This window comes from Hippoglossus stenolepis, chromosome 18 (assembly GCF_022539355.2).
Source record: "Hippoglossus stenolepis isolate QCI-W04-F060 chromosome 18, HSTE1.2, whole genome shotgun sequence".
Taxonomy (NCBI): Eukaryota; Metazoa; Chordata; class Actinopteri; order Pleuronectiformes; family Pleuronectidae; genus Hippoglossus; species Hippoglossus stenolepis.
In genome coordinates this window covers 10,709,955-10,725,763 of record NC_061500.1, presented here as the reverse complement: position 1 = coordinate 10,725,763, position 15,809 = coordinate 10,709,955, and the positions used below count along the sequence as shown (strand labels likewise).

The following is a 15,809-nucleotide window of genomic DNA, read 5'->3' as shown; positions in this document are numbered from 1 at the left end:
AGTCTAAATCCATAGATTTGGGAATTGAACAATGGTTAAAAACTTAATTGTGTGTATGAATGTAAAGCATCAAACCCACTCCTCTCTGAGAAAGAGCTGATCTGCAACTGGACGGATCTTTAACCCACAACTAAACGGAAGCAATTGTCCAGTGGGCGGTTTGTCCCCCCCGCCCCCACACACACTTTGCTTTCCTAAATGAGTGAAAATGAGGGGGGCAGCTCACACACACACACACACACACACACACACTTGCTACTGTGAGCAAAAACAAATTGAGCATCTCACTGTAGCAAGAGTTGGTGGAAAAAACGTTAACTTCAGCAGTGCGTAGGAAGGGAGGAGGTTGGAGAGTGTGTGTGTGTGTGTGTGTGTGTGTGTGTGTGTGTGTGTGTGGAGGGTGGTTGAAGGGGCAGTGGGGGGAAGAGTTAGTGGGGGGGCAAAACTTTGACGCATGTGCTGCAAATTAGGCCCTGGTATAGGGCGTCCTCGGGTTGGGAGCAGTGGAGGAGACAAGAGTGTGAGTGTTTCTGCATGGCTGCAGACTGCTGCACCTTGGGGGTCGACTGACCCGGGTGCGAGAGAGGATGAACACTTGCTCGCTCTTTCCCTCTTTCTGTCTCACTCCCTCGCTCCTTTGCCCCATCCGTGGCCCCCGGGGAACCTTTGCACGCACTTCTAAGCGGCCTCTGTATATTCACTCCCCCGTGAGTCTTCAATCGCTCTGCCCTTATATAAGGCCTCCCCCCCACATGTGTTTGAGGCCCTCCGTCTCGGCCTCTCAGCCACTGTGGAAACCTCTGCTTTATTTCCCCTCAAGGTGGGAGTCCTCATTCATACTCAAAATAAGCAACTGGCCTCATTTTACAGGAAGGAAGTCAAATATCTTATCAAGTCTGCATGACTCACAAATACAGGAGCAGCTTTTCTAAACATTTACTTCAGCCCTTGACAGAAAAAGAAACATTCCTCCATGAAGGAGGGCAGAGGTAACGCAGAGGTAAAGACTTTCAGCTAACGTTTGTTTAACAGGGATTAAACTGGACTTTATGACTTTTTAAATACTTCCCAGTTTGTCCAGCATCCTCCCATTCCCAACACACACAGTTACCATTCCTCTGACAACATGCACACAACAGCTTGACACAGATTTGGAGTTTATTCACACATCACATACTACAGTGGGTAATGTATTCAAGAAACATTGAACAGCGCTGCCATATATGACACAGGAAAAATAAAAAATAAAGCAGGAAAAACAAAAAGACACGGAACCCTTTCTTTGCCATTATATAAAAATAGTGTTGCTACAAAAGTATAAATTAGGCTTACTAATAATAAGACAACTCAGATCAGAATCTACACAGGAATCTGCTGCCAAAGTGCGATAAAAAAGACAAACTGAAGAGAATCAAACACATTTTTTTTGCATCTTAGCAGAGTATAAAAGGAAGAAATGCTTGTTTAAATAGGATGAAAGCAACACTAGTTTTCTTAACCTGAATTGATAATACAGACTATAATCCATTGTTAAAACAGATCTCCATGTTAGCATCCTCATACCATATGTTACAACTGGAACTTGTATTATCTGAATAAGTTAAAATCCTGAAACAAAATAAAACTTACAGCTGATCTCAGTTTGTCTAGTAACAGTATCTAAGTTGAGTTTTATATTATATCAAAACCTTTTTGAAATGCTACTGTAGAAAAAAGAGGTATAATGTTATTGGTGCTCCCTACTGTAGCTCTGAAATGAAGGCGCCCCCTTGTGGCATAAAAACAGCAGTTCTCTTGTATTTACATAGTACATCCTCTGAAAATGGATGATGTCAAGCCCATGAACATCAACCCATGATCATCATCGCTACTCCCACCTCGAAAGGTTCAAATCCAGTCTGCGTTTGCTTTTCTCGCTCTGAACGACCGTCTGAACACCACGAATCACTTCCATCTGATGAGAAACACTGGCTTATAACTTTATATATCTTATTAAAAGCATGCATATCTTAGATATAATTCTCATTTAAATCAACAAAAGAAGAGTGTTATTTCTAAGCAAAATCAAGTTGACATCATTACGTCAACAATGGCATTTTGTCCCAGAGCATATCCTATTTAAAATACTTATTTTAAAAACTGTAAGAAAAATCCCTTCATCGGTTCAATCGAGGATCGCCGCTAAAACCGCAAAACCAACGTACAGTATTTCGACTATTTCCTTGACCAAATCTAATTTATGTATGAACAACTGATTTTCCGATCACTAAGTTACAACATTACCTTTCTGAGTACTGAGGTAAAACATTAGACTGGTACTTAAAAATCAAATAAAATGTAAAATAGAATTTACAGCAAGTGTTTGTTTTTCTACCAAAATATAATCGTGTGACATAAATCAGACTGAAAACAGCAGGATACATATTGATTTAGCAAACGCAAATGATCACAATGCAGTGATGCATGTCTGGGTCACACTGAACCAAAAGGAAAAACAGATACGATGTGTTATAATCGTTGATGATCAAAATCAACCCAGACACAATAATTCATTGTTTTTGAGAACCAAAAAAATGTGAGAGAAAACAAATCTGACACTTCAAAATAAAAATTGACGTGAGAAAACGATTTATAAAACACTAGAGTTGTTAACAGAGGTAAAGGGAGGCTACAGTACAGTTCTATTAGAAATCATGTAGTTGTGAAATGTGTGCAATGCAGAGCCATTCACTACTGATTGTTTTGCATCATTTAACCTTGTATGCATTTTCTAATTAAAGTTTTAGAATTTCAAATCGTATAAAAGTAAATATAAACCCACAGTCGTATTTAGGTGGATTAAAAAAAAGATTCTTGTTTTAGTGAGACCGATCTGTCCTTGGCTTCTTTTTAATTCAACCATTCACATCTCACTGTAGTTTGATGTGTGACTATTAACTATCTTTTATTCAAATCGGGAGTAGGTGATATAGCCTCTGCAAAAAAATAAACTAAATAGAAATATTGAGGTGTAGACCTGCAAATGTGACTGAGTCATTTCATTACACGTTTTAACAGTAGATACTTGTGCTTGTGTGTGTTCATGTTCTGAATGATTCATGACCTGATGACCTGTTTTACAAACTGAGAGGTTGTTGTAAAAGCAAACATGCTCCGTTAGTTCAACCTTTTGAAAAGTTGGGAACACTGGGACAAAGCACTTTTCAAATACCACAGTTGCCCACCGTGATTAAAAAGTCCACATTTGACCACCAGAGGACATTGTTTCCTACTATCAACCAGAAGTCCCTTAGAAGTCGACAGGAGTGATGAACAAAAAACTACAAGCTTTAGAAAAGATGGTGAAAAGAAGGCCATTGAACAGCAATATAAAGGCATGATGTCGGCTCTGACTCGAGGGATTTCAGGTGATCACATGAAAAGAGACTTAAGGCCCAAAAAACATAAATGACAATAGTATTTGACTTGATTAGTACCAGAGGCAACAAACACACGTTACAGTATAACTTCCATTCACCCAAGTCATTTTTAGGAGGTATTAGCTCGTGTAAATGTATTTCTAGAATCCATAAAAAAATAAATAACTTGACTTCATCAGTATGCATGTGGCGACTTTAATGAATGCACTGTCAGAGTGTGTTTCGTCCTGAAAGAAATAGATTCTCATAAACAGATTTTTTTTTTCTTTTGCGCTTGTTGCAAATGGCACCAACTGCATCGGGGGTGGAACGTTTCGCAGAAAGTCACGGTTCAGTACATGCCTCGGCATTGAGGTCACAGTTTGGTGTGTTTTAGGTTCAGTGAGGACATGTTTTAGGTTCAGTGAGGAAAAAGTGGCGGTGCCTGCTTGGGTGCACTCCTTCCTGAGAAAATCCTGTTGATTTCACGAAGAGAAAAATAATATATACTGTTAATAATAATAAAGTGTGGGAGCATCATGACAACAGTCAATTTCAATAGAGAAAGTCAGAAACTATGCCCTAGGATAAAGCTTATTGCCTTACAGAAATGGAAATGTGTGGCTCACATAAGGAAGACAATGTTTATTTTAGAGTGAAGAATGAGGAAAGGATAATAAATAAAATAGCTATCATGTCTTTCCTGTGGAAATGTTTTCCAATTGAGCTTTGAAAACAGATACACAATTGGACATGCGCATGCACAGTGGTCGACCACTTGTCTAGAAGCTTTAACTGAAGGCTAATGCAGACAGAGGTGTTTAAATGCAACGTAAAGACACAGCTGTTTTTGTGTTTTCACAGAACTGACTGACCAGCACTGGAAAATATCATCAAATGAGTCTAAATGTCATCAACATGTTATTTCTGTGTATTTACTGACATGCAGGCTGGACTGTACCATCAAGTATTAAAAAGGATAATATAAGATTTATCTATTCAGTATGTTTCTTTAATTCCTTGTTGGTGCAATCCTGCTAAGGTAATTAATCGTAAGGCTGAATGAAATCAGTGTGAATGCTGACCACAAAAAGATTCTGATACAAGGCTGCCCTCTTTGTGTCATGAGCACAAGTTAACCACTGGAAGTGTGACAGTTTGACTTCTGCTTTAAGCCCGGGCCACACGAGGGCTGTGTCTCACGCGTGTCCGATCACACAGGGAGCATTTCTGCTGCAGAGCTGCTGCGTGAGGTTTCTAATATTACTACTACATTTCCTCGAATAGAAGAAGGCCTGTGTTCTCAAATAAATGATAAACAAATTAATGGATTAAGTCAATAGAAACTTAGCAAGGTAGGATACGGAGCAGCATATGGAGAAAATAGGCGAGACCCCGACTTTCTAGAGGAGCAGCTCGGCTCACATGGACAGTGTGGCCCTGGCGTTAGGTTTGACCTCATCCAAGATAGAAAGAAGTCAAACCATTTCATGACTTCCTCACTATTAGTATCATAAACAAGGAGGAAGGCTTCATATCAGAATCCATGTTTGATCAGCTGGATTTTTTTTACCCGTCTGGTTGAAATATGCATGTAAATGATCTGCAGCTACATTTAGCGACCACTGGTGCAACCACCAAATTAGTTGTAATGATTTAGCTCAGATCTCCCGTGGAACAGTAAATCATAAACCTGGTTTAATTGTCAGAGATACAATGGCAGTGAAGACTCACCACTTGATTTGTTTTTCTGTCATACACCAATGAAAACAATTACTATACAACATACTGTACATGCTACAGTATTTACTGCTAATGTCTTTGATAAATGACTGTGTTTTCAGAGGTCTATGACAGTAGCTTCAAGCAGTGAGAGCAGATTTTACCTGAAAATGTTGCCATCCAGTGGGAATAACAGCATCATAGCCTTGAAGCAGTTAAGTCGTTAAGCTGGAGGAATTCTATTTACTGGCCGAGAGAAAAAAACAAAACTCATCCTGCTGACATGTGCTTCCCAAACCGAGGATGGCTACCAAACGGGACGATCTTTTGAGAGTGAACGTTCCACCCCTACATTTTCTCCACAGTACTTTTCAACAGTCCTTTCTCCATATAAAATATGTAATAAGCTGTTTTATGGGTGTTTGCGACCTATACAATGTGAGTTTTCCTGTAAATATCTGTATTTAATGTCCATACACATTGAAGCTTACAGTTGGTCTAAACCTACAGTATATAAATAATAGTCTTGAGTCATTTGTTGGAGGTGAACGTTTGGTTGATAAGGGTAGGTTGGGTTTTCTCTTCTAGCCCATGTTGGAGCGAAGGAAAATGAGTTTGTTCATTTCCTCAGTGGTTACCTGCTGCCTCCTCTTCATGGCCAGGCTCTGCTCACACACGGTCACACACTCGCCCCGTATGCCCACAGCAGGAACGGCGAGGAGCCACAGTGCCAGGCGAGAGAGCCTGGGAAACTTGTCGCCCACTGCTGAGCTCCAGTACTGGAGGAGATCGGGTGTGCCTTGGAGAAGAGGCTCAGCCAGGTACTGAAAAATCTCTTGTCTAACTTGGCTCTGACCCTCATCATTACCAGACACCGTGCATGAGGGCGTCCTCCTTGAGGTGCCGCCATTGCTTCCACCTCCCTCTATGCGGCTTATTTTAGGGGTTGGTGGGCCATCAGTTTCCCGATCTTCACCACCCGAACCTCCACCACCTGTCATACCTCCATCCCTGGTTTCAGTAGCCATTTCGCACGCACGGGAGATTATGTCTTCATGCTGGTAGGCTGGCACTGAACGTAGCTTGATTTGTGGGTCCAGGATCATGGCGACCTGGTGAGCGCGTTCAACCTGGAGACAAACAAACCATTTAGTGACTCTCAGTCCTTCATAAAACTAATTATTCACATGTACCTTCCCCTGACAAGAGCTGGTTACTTAGTGATTGCAATGGCCTTCAAGCACCAAAAGCTGACATGTCAGATTTGTAATCATGTTTACGCATTTCATACATAATTCACAACATCGGCTTCTTTATGTTAAATAAAAACAAGGTTTTGTAGCGTAATGAGTTTAAATATTAGGGTAATAAACATAACCCAGCTTGCACAATTTCCCTTTTACAGCAAAAGCAATTTAACAAACTTAAGCAAAAGCAATACCCGTTCAGTACCTTAAAGTTTTCCTTTAGTGCTTCTAGGAAGTAGTGGCAGAGTTTGCTAGCCGTGCCAGTCCCAGCCTCCCCTGCTTTAGATGTGAAAAACTTCTCCAGGCGAAGGTAGACGGGCAGCACCTGCTGTAAGGTTGGTCTCCTCTGGCTGCTCAGCTCCAGAGCTGCCAGGCGCAGAGGGGCCAACAGACAAGCCAGCGTGCCGAGGAGATGCTTGTTGAGACCTTGGAGCAGGGGAGCCGTGGACTTGCTGCGTCCATAAGCCTCACAGACCTGTTCAAAGTGGACATGGACCTGCAGAAGAGCTTCAGCCATGCGATCCCAGCAAGGAGGAGTGGGGCACTGTGCGGCGCTGCCCTGTGAACCTTCATCAGCTGTGCTTGTGGATGTGTTGTTGAACTGTTCCTCACGGAGAGCCAGTGTGGTGGAGGACGCGATATCTCTGCAAGTTGATAGAAGCTCGGCCAACTCATGAAGACCTCGAGCCTGGAGGCTGCGCTTCCCGAGGACAGCCTGGACAACAGCACCGAGTGAACACCCCGCGCATCGCAGGCATATCCTCCCCCGGCCACCGCCACCCAGAGGTGATCCCGCAAATCCTGCTGCCCACACCCGGGGCTCCGAGACATACACAGTGCGAATGTCTGACATGACGAACTCTGAGAGCACATTCTGGACCCAGTGGTGAATCTGCTCAGGCCCCTCCCTAAGCTCGGCCTCCCTTACACCGAGCACATAGCGCTTCAGTCTTGACCCCTCCACCTGGTAGGCTGTGAGAACAAAGCAAGCATCTGGTCCAGATGTCTGGGCGTGGCAGGTGACTGCGATGCCGAGTGAGGAGTTGGAGCCTAGGGCACACGTGACCTTGACTTTGACTTGGTTGTACATGCGGGGCAGCTGACGCAGTGCCAAGGCACTCATGTTGCCAAGAGCATCACGGGTGGAGTAGGCACCATGACGAGCACCCGTATCCACGAAGGTTTGTGCCAACTTCAGGAAGTCCTTGCTGTTAAGCACGTTTAGCATGCTCAGATCTGAGCACATTACCCGTAAAAGACGCTCAGCCACCTGCTGTCGCTCCTTCTCAGGTAGTCCATTATTTTCTGCCAGTACAGCAGATGGATGATAGGAAAACAGAGTAAAACACAAAACAGATAATTAGTGGTATTGTAACTATAATTTGATACATTGACAGAAAAAACAGAATCATAAGGTATTAACATGGAAACAGACCTGACTATATATTTTACATTACATGTCATTTGGTGGATGCTTTTATCCAAAGCCACTTACAAAATTCATTAATACAAAAAACAACTCAGAAATACAAGAAAGATTTGTCATGACAGCAATTAGTTAGCATGTCCTTCATGGTCCCTTTTGGCTGATATCAAACCCAAGGACATTGCAGCTATGTGGTAAATCTCTTCACCACCAAGGCACCATAAAAAAAACAAACATCATGTCTGACAACAAAGTGTTCAAAGAGCTGCAAGGTGTTTACACCTTTTCAAATCTCCATATGAACAATAAATAAAAAAGTCTGCAATAAATGTGGTTGACAGCAGTACTTACGGCTGAGTGTGTGGTTTCTCTGGGAGATACTTTGAGGCTGGATTTGTAGTTTAACTGAGGGATGGGCCGGAGCCTGAGAACCCCTCCACAGCTGCTCCTGAGGACCCGTGGCTGAGGAGGTTTTGGGAGACTCCCCTTTGGTGTGGTTCTCATTGTCAGCTGAGGAGACACAGAGGAGCACGATCGAGTTCAGGTGATGATATCGTACAAATTCAATGGAGAATAAATGAGATAAATGAAGTAAAAAGTAAAGGATAAAATCATGACAGAAAAATAAAAAAGGAGACAGAGAAAGAAAGGAAACACTTTACTTGGCCTCCCTGAGTATTTCATTGACAAATTATGCTTGAAAAGCAGATGTAGAATTTTCAAAAGGAATTTCATCTGAATTTTTTTCTCAGTCAATTTTCAGACAAGATCAGTAGCTACTCATGGCATTTTATTAAATGAAGTCAGACTCACAGCAATTATACCAGAGGCAAGAAACGAACGGCAGTTTCCCTCAAGTAAAAAATCATCTGGTGTAAAAATAGTGTAATATATTTTAAGAGTATTTTAAAACGGTCCAGATAACAGAAAGGCAACACGATTAATATATAAAAGGTAAACAAACCACACAACAGTAATTTATCTAGTTAAAAATACCGAACATGGTAATTACAGCTTCTTAAATATTTGTTTGCTATTCCCGTTGTCATATGACTATAAATCTATATTTTATCTAATTTTGTGGACATGGACATGGTCTTTATTTCTGATATTCTCGATACTAACTAATTAGTCCCTTAAACACATAACTAATGGACAATGTGTTTTCTGAATGTTCGAATGGTGACGCATGTACGATGCACTAAACAAAAACTGTATCCTGCAGCCTCAGATCCAGATCTGCAACAACCCTCATTACTCATTGATGTACAAATGTTGTATTGTGTACAACAATTCTATGAACAAAACCTCAGTAAACAATAAAAGGATTACGTGTAATTGTACAGACTTTCACATGCATTGCAGCCTCTGAGGGTGTGTTCACATTTTGCATTCATCTCCCTGTCGAGCTTTACATGCATTTGTAGTCATGGACTCACCAGCATGGGACTGCATGTGCTCCAGCAGGTTGTTGTAGAACTGGAACTGGATGCCACAGGCACCACAAGTGTAGGGTTCTAAAAAATCACAAGGCCCAGAAGAGTGTTGACTCTTTGTTGGAGGCAGAAGTAAAAAATACTGCGCGTCTGTCCACCTACTAGCCTCAGTTATCCCTGATCTATACTGGATCTCTGCCACATGGAGCAGCTCTGAGAGTCAGTCTAAACAAGATGAGGGTTTTTTTTGTTGCCCAAATCTAAATCCCACATTTGAATTTGATGTCCAAAGTTAGAATTTGGTCGGAGAACTGTTTTGCATGTCAACCACCTCCAACATCTGTCTCTTCATTTACCGTCTCTTTTCTACTGTTTCATATCTAATAAATGCAAGAATGCTTAGCTGTCGGTCAGCACAAGACAAAAGCTACTGTGTGTCTGGACATAATCCAGATGTACGATGAGACTAATGGTGGTAATGTAGCTAAATGTAAAACATCTGTATTATCACAGAGAAAACTATTTGTGCAAAACAATGACAGGTTAACAAAAACTGAAGCATACCAGAAAAAAAGGTGAAATGAGAAGGAGTGCAGCATGCGTATGTCGTTTTAAGCAGGAAGGTGGGGTGGGACTTACTCGGCGTTGTAGAGAAGGACGTGGCCACCAGAGGGCTTGGAGTTCCTGTGGACAAGAAGACAGAGAGTTAAGACTAGTGTCAGAGGGAGCCTCTCCCTACTGCTCTTTACCTATATTAATTCAATCTTTAACATTAACCTATGAAAGGCTGATTCACAATCAAAGAGCATTTACTCTACATTTCTGTGATACAGAAACTTCGATCAGTGGTTGTTGGTGATGTTAACTGTGTAGTTGGTATAACTGAAAGTCCTTTTGGATAAAAGCATCTCCTAAATGAATGAATGTAAATTTAATGTAATATAATCAATTTAAATACTGTGTTTATCACAGGTACAAATTGAATGATTTCAGAACCACATGCAATGAATCATTCGCTCATTAGACACCCTATGAAGAAGTGGACTGATATATTTGTTCGAGTTATGCCACTTCATAAACAAGAACACAACATTAGCACAGCATGAACAAAGAACGAGCTGAAGTACCTTAAATAACCTTAGAAACCTTGAAGAAATCTACATCTGATGATTTCATGAGGGTTGATTTGAAACACATATAGAATGTAGAATTCACTGCATCTTTTTGTTTTTATTTTCCAACACACAAATACTTGCACCGATTTTGCCTGTAACAGAAGATTCACAGTACTTCTGCTGCCCATGGAAAAATACTGAAGGTAACATTCAAGCATCCAGAAAAGGGGCAAACATCAGCTTTTAGCAGTTAAAATGTTTTTTAAAGTCTCACAGTTTGAATCCATTCCATTGGGATTAAGTGGGTGTTAGGATCTGCCCCTGAACCCTGACTTTTGCAAAGACTTAGGACTTTTTGGAACTGTTGTTTGAACCTGCATTTGGCTTTGTTCAGATTTTTTGGTTGGACTTTTAATTTCCTTTTGTAGATCATCTTTTGCTGCCAGAGTTTGGGTGTCTTAGATCTCCTGAGTTTTTTTGCCAGCCTTCTCACCTGCCAACTGACTGTGAGCCTGCTTATTTTGATTGAATATTTTTACCTTGGAGGTAAAAAAAGATATATTTATCTGGCCTTTTCTGACGACTGCAACCAGGGTTTTGAAAACCATACAAACCCAACAGTGGGTGTGAGTTGATCTCATCGGATTCCTATTTTAATATTGATGATTGACGTACAGAAATGTGACTTCACCTTTTTCCAATTTAGCGCAACTGCCTTTAAACCAGTGAGAAAAGCACAGACAAAACAACAGAGAGCTCTACTGAGTAACAAGCAGGACTTTTGTATCCCTCCACAATGAAAAACAGTGCTCACAGTAAAAAGCTGACAAAAACTGGGCCTGTAACTTTAAGACCCCTTTTGATTCACTAAGTGACGTGTGGCAGCCGTTGACAGAGCCAAAGGTGATGCAAAATTTGTGTTCGACAATGTCTCCATCTTCATGTGTGAGTGTAGAGTAATAATGTTAATAGAGCTCTTGGACTTGAGTTTTAAATAGTTACAACTGATGCAAGGTAGGTCAAGCAAACCTCTACATACAGTAGATCCTCTACTCCCACTTGATTTACATTTTCAGCCAGAAATACTCTCTTAGACACTGCTTTTTCACCGGAAGATATTTGTTTTACTTTTGTTTATTTTTTTTAATTGTTGTGTCTGTCGCGGGTTAGAAGCGTCATCAACCCCCCCACTCGCTCAGAGTGAATCCGCTGTGTTCATACATCAGATTCTCCTGGATATCTACGGACATTATACTAGGAGGCCAGGCAGTCTCACTCGGACATTTGCGTTCACACATGCACCTCCTCCGGAGAAAATACGGAGGATCTGAGGAGTTCAGTGCATGTCTGAAAGCAGCTTAAGTGGCTCAGTGCTCACCGCTTGAGTTCTGCGAGCTGTTTGTGTCGACCAGACTCGACTGAATCGCACTCTCCAGTTTCCGCCTGAATGGACTGTCTGTTGGTGAAAACACAGCAGAAACAATGAGGGACATGGCCATGCTAAATAATGTGGATAGCATTTTTTTAATTGAAGTTATTAACTACACATCAGTTACGATGGAGCCAAGTCAATGACATGCAATTTACACTTAATTTTAGTTTAGCATGCAAATCAATCACACTAACAGGCTTGACAGAGGATCCAAATGTTCATATTACATTTAAATATGGGTTTAATTCTGCTTCTTCATTCCATCTTATTGACCCACTTCTAAGATGTGAGTGTGTGCGATGCTTTAAATAGTTCTTTATGGCAGAGAGCTTCTTCGCAGAGAGATTGGGGGGATTCATGTGCCACAAAATACAGAACCGGTAGAGAGAAGAATCAGTGATTTGTGACAACTGGGAAAAAGATTTTGGCAACTGTTATTTAAAATTGCATTATTGACGATAAGCAATATATATAAAAATGTTTACATTATATAAAAATAATAAATTCACATCATTGTATAAACGTATTTAATTCATTTCTAGGTTGACTAGAAATAAGAAAATAGCTTTAAAGTGACAAACCTTTGGTAAAAAAAACTAAAATGAAGACGTCATCTTTATTAAATGTAATTTCAATGTTGTTAAACCATTTTCATGTGGTTAGGTGCTTAAGGCAATAAAAAAAATCAATCATAACAAGAAAAAGAAAACGTTCATAATCCTTCACCAAAGGTTAATAGTTTCCCAGAAATACAGCGATAAGGCCAATGTGACCCAGAACCTCACATCAAATCTCTGAGGGTCCACTTACATCCTTATTTTTTTGGCTCAGTACAACACACTTAAACCATTGTGTGGTAGGTTTGTGTCCCTTTTCAATGCGCTCTCACAGCAGGACTGATATTATTGTCATGGTCTCTGCCCTCAAACTCAGCTCAGGCAATATCATGACTGCTGGTGTACTCATGAGTCACGCTGCCATTTTAAAAAGACATTCAGCAGTTCAGGCAGGCGGTGCTTGGTTTCTAATCAAATTCACTGAGTTTTTTTTTGTCATTTTACCAATCTGTTAAATTTGACTTATTCCAACAACTGTATAATTTGTCAAGTCAGCATCTACAGTCAAATACCAAACATTCAGCTTCTACATCACCAATGGCAAATATAATGGATTAGATGTGGAAATATACATGAGCCCTACATATATATTGGTTTTGTCATCAGACCCAAAAACCCTTTATTGGTCAGGCTCTATTAAACACTATTCTTGGTAAAATGATGAAAAAACATTGCTGTTCTAGGGATTCACAAATTATCAAGGTGCATCTTGGTACTGTGTCTGTGTCTAAAGTATAAATGTTCAGTTTACAGAGTTATGGGGGGGTGTACACTTTGCTGTGCATGTCACAATCAATCAAACCTTATACTGAAAAATGTGAGAGGAAATAAAATGATGCTTACTTTTTATCTTGGCAGCTTGGCTGTGGCCAAATTTACTCATGTCTATACTGCCACATTCCTGTACCCGTGATGCCTTCATATCAAAAGACCCTGCATCAAGAAATGTTCTCAGAGTTACTTGGAGATAGTTTCAGACATTTAAAAAACAACATTCCTCCATAACATATAACTATAAAGGGTCATACGTGTTCAGAAGAAAAATAATGGATGAAGTAAGGACTTAAAATTCTGGGTAAGAAATGTTCTAATCCCTCTCATAGCAGCTTTAAGCCTTAACAAAACCAGCTCACCCATCGGCGTGTGAAGAGCAACATGCTCCTGGTATGGATTGAAGTACTTGTACTGCTTCCCACAGAACTCGCAAACGTAGCTCCCAGTTTCTGGCGAGGAGAAAACACACAAACAATGCTTTGTTTTCATTCATATCAATGATGGTGAAAAAACCTGAGTCATATCATCAAGATTCAATTTGTTGGATTAGTTGTGCTCATTAAAAAAAACAAGGCAGATGATTATTTAGTTAACAATTCCTTATGAGGGAGAAGCAGAAAAAGTCCTAACAGAGTGCTGGTGATTCTGATCTTTTACCGACTAAAAATGCCCATCTAAACATTTACGTTTAGCAATAATAAAATAAACACAGGGGTCTCCCTGCATAGTGTGTAGAGGTTCACACTATCCCCCCCAATCAGTAGGATTCATTAGTGCAGTGACAAGTGCAGGCTTCCCACCTGCGAACACTGCCAATTGTGTTTGAAGGGACACCCGCTGCCGTCGATTGAACCCACGGTCTCTGCAGAGGTGGGCGATTGCTTTTTCCCCTGCGAAGGAGGACTTTTGGACTCATGTTCTGAAACCTTTTCAGTGCGGAGTTAGCTCATATGCTTAGTGTTATTTTTTGAAACATGGACCATCTCCACGGCTTACGGCTTTCATTACAAACTGTGTCCAATACACTCAGTTGGACACAGGTGGACTCAAGCTGTCCATGTGTAATGGGAGTTTCAATGCCAAGTTCACATGTGTTTTAACTCAGAATTCTTTTGAATAATCATCAGGATATTACCTAAATCAAATATCAAATTACTTCTAAATAATGTGTTACAAATGATCCCAATTTGGCCATGTTTCTTTTGCAGTGTTTAACAACACAAAGTGTAGAAAAGCAGCTGCAAATTCCTTCTGACACAACTGTATTTAATGTGAGCTTCATAATCTTGTGCTGCTATGGTAAATCTGTAAAGGTTCCAGTCACCGTTTGCCAGCATTTTCTATAGAAATAAATGAACCAAATGAACAAAAACAAACAGTCTTACTTGGACCGATTTTCTGGTAGGGTTCAACTGGCTCCTCATCTTTAAGGCCATCCACAGGTAACACTACCTGTTCATAAGGATCTGAAACAAAAAGACAATTTGTAAAATTTTATCTTGCATCTTTGTCAAATGTCATTTTGGTCATATACACGAGCGTTGCTGCAATTTACTTGTTCTTTGCAGAATGAATTGAAACAAAATCAAATAAGGTACATTGAACCTAAAACAAAAGGAGTTGAGTATCTTGTCTTTAAAGTCCTTTGACAAGCACCCATTGATTTGTGTAGACATTGTAAGAAAAAATTAGAAAACCTTTTAGTTTACAGCAAGTTAATTTCCAGAAAACAACGCATAATATAAGAAATTTAAGTAGCCACTGCATATACTTGTATTAATGTTTCATATCTCCTTAGTGTGGAGAATGGCAAAGGCATCCAACTGTTGACTACCTCCACCAAAAGTTCGGTTTTTATGTTGGTTTGCATGTTTTTCCGTGAGTCATTTAGCAAGATTCCGCAAAAACGACTGGAGGGATTACCACAGAAATATTTTCAACATTTTCACCATTTTGAATTAAACGGTACAATATATGGATCTTGATGAAAGAAATTTATTGGAGTGATATCTAGGAGGGTGTGGAATTTGGTGCAGTTTGATTGAATATAAAGGACTGTTGGGCCTTGGCAGTGCGCTCTGCTGAGTGCCATTTTAGTTTTTACATATTTATACCTTCTCTACCTTCCATACTCTGACTTTACATTAGGGGAGATACTCAATTTAAAACAGCAGGCTTTATTCACCGCCGCTGAAGTAAGAACTAGTCTGCCTGAATAACACTTCACCTGTGATGGACTATTATTAGCGACAGGCTGTTACTTCTCACTTGGAGTATTTTGTTGTTTTTTAATTAAAAATGCTCCCATTTTTTCTGATCTACTCCTCTTTGCCATTCCACTCCACTTTTGCTCCGTTCTGCTGTACGAGGACAGTGTGAAAATAGAAAGTTCACATGTGAATGGATTTCAAGTTCAAGTCTTGCGAGTTTCAAAGAAGAAATAAACTGTCATGCATACTCTCCAAAAACTCCTTGTTACCATCAACTGCATGCAGGTCACGGTGCTCCTGGAAGCAGCTGTAGTATTTATACTTCTTGCCACAGATGTCACAGGAGTAACGGAAGCTGTCTGCAGATTAACACAGAGAGAGAGAGACGGCCACCATTTATATACGTGACTAACACAGTCAGGCAGAGCATGG

The 15,809-nt window shown here is 40.4% G+C and overlaps 1 protein-coding gene across 12 annotated transcripts in view; it reads right to left on the bottom strand.

Moving 5' to 3' along the window:
* Positions 1-1,140: 1,140 nt before the first annotated feature.
* The window catches only part of znf618 (zinc finger protein 618), a 32,628-nt gene continuing 17,959 nt past the window's right edge, over positions 1,141-15,809 (bottom strand). For 3 of the 12 annotated variants that reach the window (XM_035184155.2, XM_035184159.2, XM_035184156.2), the window contains 11 exons: positions 15,626-15,736; positions 14,553-14,633; positions 13,968-14,057; positions 13,527-13,616; positions 13,237-13,326; positions 11,723-11,800; positions 9,869-9,913; positions 9,233-9,310; positions 8,145-8,303; positions 6,573-7,672; positions 1,141-6,250 (listed from right to left, as the gene is read on the bottom strand). In XM_035184155.2, coding sequence (XP_035040046.1) covers positions 5,705-6,250; positions 6,573-7,672; positions 8,145-8,303; positions 9,233-9,310; positions 9,869-9,913; positions 11,723-11,800; positions 13,237-13,326; positions 13,527-13,616; positions 13,968-14,057; positions 14,553-14,633; positions 15,626-15,736 — 2,468 coding nt within the window. In that variant the 3' untranslated portion in view covers positions 1,141-5,704. The remainder of the gene's footprint in view (positions 6,251-6,572; positions 7,673-8,144; positions 8,304-9,232; positions 9,311-9,868; positions 9,914-11,722; positions 11,801-13,236; positions 13,327-13,526; positions 13,617-13,967; positions 14,058-14,552; positions 14,634-15,625; positions 15,737-15,809) is intronic. The other 9 variants (XM_035184164.2, XM_035184166.2, XM_035184158.2 and 6 more) reach the window with 8 other exon arrangements.